The sequence below is a fragment of the Notolepis coatsorum genome (genome assembly GCF_963971535.1).
Source record: "Notolepis coatsorum genome assembly, chromosome: 2".
NCBI classification, from domain to species: domain Eukaryota; kingdom Metazoa; phylum Chordata; class Actinopteri; order Aulopiformes; family Paralepididae; genus Notolepis; species Notolepis coatsorum.
Window position 1 is genome coordinate 54,358,102 of NC_140166.1, and position 5,162 is coordinate 54,363,263.

The 5,162-nt window shown below is 46.1% G+C and overlaps 1 protein-coding gene across 1 annotated transcript in view; it reads left to right on the forward strand.

Annotated features, from left to right (window-relative positions):
- Positions 1-3,872: 3,872 nt before the first annotated feature.
- whrnb (whirlin b) overlaps positions 3,873-5,162 on the forward strand; it is a gene marked incomplete at both ends in the record, with an annotated part of 126,376 nt that continues 125,086 nt past the window's right edge. The window contains one exon of the mRNA XM_084308149.1: positions 3,873-3,881. Coding sequence (XP_084164275.1) covers positions 3,873-3,881 — 9 coding nt within the window. The remainder of the gene's footprint in view (positions 3,882-5,162) is intronic.

Here is a 5,162-nt window from a genome sequence, read left to right on the forward strand (position 1 = left end):
ACTATCACCCACGTCTAAGAAGGGAGATCCCCCCCCCCCCTGAACGGCCCTTCTAAGGTTTCTCCCCTCCACACTGCCTGTGGTGCTTTTTTCCTATTGCTAGGTTTTTAGTGAGTTTTTCCTTACCTTTGCGTGGGGTTTATTATTTTACATTTTATTTTGAATTTCATGGTGTTTTTGTTTTGTCCTTGATTTATTGTGATGTTTCTTCTTGACTTGCTTAAAGAAGACGTGTCCGGCCCATGGGGACATTAACGTGTGTTGTCGGGCCTTACAAACACATTTGATTTGATTTGATTTGTGAGAGTAAATGAGGGAGTGAAGGGAGATGTAGTTTAATATACTGTAAATATAAGTTAAATATACTGTAGCAACAAGTATAGTTCCACTTCCAGCAGCAGCAACGATATTAAAGGTGCTCTAGATAACATTGAGCCACTAGATATTAAAGGTGCTCTTGATAACATTGAGCCACTAGATATTAAAGGTGCTCTTGATAACATTGAGCCACTAGATATTAAAGGTGCTCTTGATAACATTGAGCCACTAGATATTAAAGGTGCTCTTGATAACATTGAGCCACTAGATGTTAAAGGTGCTCTTGATAACATTGAGCCACTAGATGTTAAAGGTGCTCTTGATAACATTGAGCCACTAGATATTAAAGGTGCTCTTGATAACATTGAGCCACTAGATATTAAAGGTGCTCTTGATAACATTGAGCCACTAGATATTAAAGGTGCTCTTGATAACATTGAGCCACTAGATAATATTAAAGGTGCTCTTGATAACATTGAGCCACTAGATATTAAAGGTGCTCTTGATAACATTGAGCCACTAGATGTTAAAGGTGCTCTTGATAACATTGAGCCACTAGATATTAAAGGTGCTCTTGATAACATTGAGCCACTAGATGTTAAAGGTGCTCTTGATAACATTGAGCCACTAGAGGTCCCACTAGAGCACCAGCAGGTCAGCGTGTCTCAACCAGCAGCACGTTTATCCAATCAGGTGCCTTCCACGTGGGGAAATGGGAAGTATGGAGGGGATACATGCACGCAACATGTAAACAACAAGATTCATTTTGGACCCGCCAACGTTTTTTTAAATGATAAATTCATAAATCAATCATTTATTTGGGGGAAAAGCAATACTTTTGTTCTGCACCTTTCTAAAATCTCTGTGGATTTAAATTTTCTTTTTTTATTATTAGTCTATAAACAAATTATCTATAAAAAGCGAATGTTTACATTCATCTATCGGCATCTCAAATTGAGCCATCTAAATGAATGTCACAAATACTGTATGATTATGAATGAAGCTTCTGAATCTGAATTTATAAATCACTGTGTCTGTGTATGTTCAGCTTTCCACGTTCCATGTTCCACACCCTCGTCCAAATATACAGTAGGCGAATACAGCATAGTGTACCATTCACTGATCCTTCCCATCATGGCTCCACTATACAGTATGTGCTAAGGCCTTATGTAATTTTCTGTCCAGACATACAATCAGCCAGCAAGCAGACATGATCCACCACTGGACACACACTCACACGCGCACACACACACACACACACACGCACACAGACAACACACGCACACAACACACGCACACAACACACGCACACACACACACGCGCGCGCACACACACCATTACATTATGGCTATATCAAACATGGCTAACACTAATAATTGCTAGGCGTGTCTCGTATCTAGGGGCTCTGTGGATTTGGAGCGGTGCCCTATAAGCTAGCCTTCAGATCCAGACGGAGTGAGTCGGACCGTGCTTTGATCTGTCCTCGCCGGCATGATGTGGGAACACACCGCCGTACAGCCGTACCCACGGACCAGGTTCCCACCCAGCCGGCCGTACAGCCGTACCCACGGACCAGGTTCCCACCCAGCCGGCCGTACAGCCGTACCCACGGACCAGGTTCCCACCCAGCCGGCCGTACAGCCGTACCCACGGACCAGGTTCCCACCCAGCCGGCCGTACAGCCGTACCCACGGACCAGGTTCCCACCCAGCCGGCCGTACAGCCGTACCCACGGACCAGGTTCCCACCCAGCCGGCCGTACAGCCGTACCCACGGACCAGGTTCCCACCCAGCCGGCGCGCTCTTTAAAACACTACCTCAGGTACAACCGTGGATGGTAACCCTTTCACTGCCACACTACCAAAGGGTTGCAATCAGAGACAGGCATTTTGTGTTTGGCTCAGCATCAAATTCAGCGTATAAATCATAATGGCTGGTCGGGGGGGTTGGTCCTGGGGGGTCCGGGGCTCCTGGGGTGGGGGCAGGGGGAATGTGGTGGAGGGGCGGGGTCCTGGGGTGGGGGGGGGGGACGTGGAGTGGGGGAGGAGATGTATTTTGTGGTGTCTGTGATCATATAATTAGATTTTTATATTCTGTATTTATTATTTCTAATTGTCTTGTCGTTATTATAATTATTATAATTATTATTGATGAAGTACTGTACTGTGATGTCTTGTGTATTATTGTTGTTTCTGTATTGTGTTGTTTTGTTTAAATTCAAAAATTAAATTCAAAAGATATTTGACAAAAAAGAAAACAGACGTGTAACGGGCCCTAAAGGACTGTCTGTGCTCTGTCTGCCCGGTGACTCGTGGGCTCTGAGGAACAGAACATGGACGGGGGTTCTGTCTAGCTGGCACCAGGTCTGCTCCCCAAACAGAACTGTACTGGAGGGGAAGCCAGAAGCACCAGAGGGACAGCCAGAGGAGACTGTACTGGAGGGGAAGCCAGAAGCACCAGAGGGACAGCCAGAGGAGACTGTACTGGAGGGGAAGCCAGAAGCACCAGAGGGACGGCCAGAGGAGACTGTACTGGAGGGGAAGCCAGAAGCACCAGAGGGACGGCCAGAGGAGACTGTACTGGAGGGGAAGCCAGAAGCACCAGAGGGACAGCCAGAGGAGACTGTACTGGAGGGGAAGCCAGAAGCACCAGAGGGACAGCCAGAGGAGACTGTACTGGAGGGGAAGCCAGAAGCACCAGAGGGACGGCCAGAGGAGACTGTACTGGAGGGGAAGCCAGAAGCACCAGAGGGACGGCCAGAGGAGACTGTACTGGAGGGGAAGCCAGAAGCACCAGAGGGACGGCCAGAGGAGACTGTACTGGAGGGGAAGCCAGAAGCACCAGAGGGACAGCCAGAGGAGACTGTACTGGAGGGGAAGCCAGAAGCACCAGAGGGACAGCCAGAGGAGACTGTACTGGAGGGGAAGCCAGAAGCACCAGAGGAACAGCCAGAGGAGACTGTACTGGAGGGGAAGCCAGAAGCACCAGAGGAACAGCCAGAGGAGACTGCCAAATCCCCTTTAGAAAGAGCGCATTTGGGCAGTCAGTGTTCTCTTACAAAACAGCGCCCGAGTGGAATAAAATCCCACAGAACATTAGAGAGTCCTTTTCATTCAACGCCTTCAAATTTAATCTCAGGAATTGGTTGATAGATAACCAAAGATGTGAACACTGATGTGTATGTGGGGCTTGAACTGTGTATATTGCTGTGTGTATATAAGGGTTAAATTATGTATGTTATTGCTAATGTGTTTGTACTTGTGTTTTAATCTTTTTTGTACTCGGTACTAGCCCATTATTTCTGGCAGGGGGACAGCCAATGTGAACTAGCCTTTTGGCTACAATTTGGTACATTTACATTCTATTTTTTATAAAATGTTCCTTAATTAATGTACGTTGTCCCTCTCGCTAACAAATCAATTGAAAGTGAAACTGACTTGGTGGACTGACAGTGCTCCTCAGGAGTGATAACAAAAGCACAGCGAGGAAAGCACAATCAGAATACTTTACTGCGACATATGGACAGAGGTTTGTGATATTATGTCCTTCTGGAATGGCTGTGGTGACTGGTGACAGATTATGGGAAAACCACTTAAAGGGGGACTACGCCCAATTTCTGAAACGTTATACACGAATATTAGTGAAAATGAGCAACTCTCTTGTCTCTTCCCAAATCCAAAAACCATAGAGTGATTAAACTCAAACAGTCTAGCTAGTAAAAAGTGTCTTGTATCTTGTATCTCTCGTCTGAAGCTGCTCCACAATGAATTGGGAAATATTTAATAGATGACACAGAGCACCCAGGGGAAGGTTCTTCTGAGTTCATAGGTACATGTTCTGTTTCATAACTGAGACAACTACAATAGAATAAAGCTCATTTGGATGTAAAAAAGAAAAGAAAAAAAAACGTTCACAATCTCCCACATTCATTGCCAACGGAGCAGCGTGCAGGCTTTACTGTATATACTTGATGACATCACAAGTTTGATTCTTACTTCTCTGGTTTCTGGCTTTGGGAGAGAGAGAGAGAGTAGCTTGTGTGTTCACACTAGATATTGATTGAACTTTCCCTAGGCCATATGGAAATAACATTTTGTAATTGAATGATGTTCCTCAGCACGCTAGAAGAAAAAAATATATATATTTGAATGGCTACGGTACAATAATCTTCATCACCTGGACTAAAGAGACGTTTGAGGGATTCATCGCGCCTGGCCTCCTGGTCACACCTGTTGGAACAGATTCCCCTCTCTCTCTCCCCCACTGTATGCACTAACTCTCTCTCTCTCTCTCCCCACTGTATGCACTAACTCTCTCTCTCTCTCTCTCCCCCACTGTATGCACTAACTCTCTCTCTCTCTCTCTCTCCCCACTCTGTATGCACTAACTCTCTCTCTCTCTCTCTCTCCCCCACTGTATGCACTAACTCTCTCTCTCTCTCTCCCCCACTGTATGCACTAACTCTCTCTCTCTCTCTCTCTCCCCACTGTATGCACTAACTCTCTCTCTCTCTCTCTCACACTGTATGCACTAACTCTCTCTCTCTCTCTCTCCCCCACTGTATGCACTAACTCTCTCTCTCTCTCTCTCTCCCCCACTGTATGCACTAACTCTCTCTCTCTCTCTCTCTCCCCCACTGTATGCACTAACTCTCTCTCTCTCTCTCTCTCCCCCACTGTATGCACTAACTCTCTCTCTCTCTCTCTCTCACACTGTATGCACTAACTCTCTCTCTCTCTCTCTCCCCCACTGTATGCACTAACTCTCTCTCTCTCTCTCACACTGTATGCACTAACTCTCTCTCTCTCTCTCTATCTCTCTCTCTCATATGCACTAACTCTCT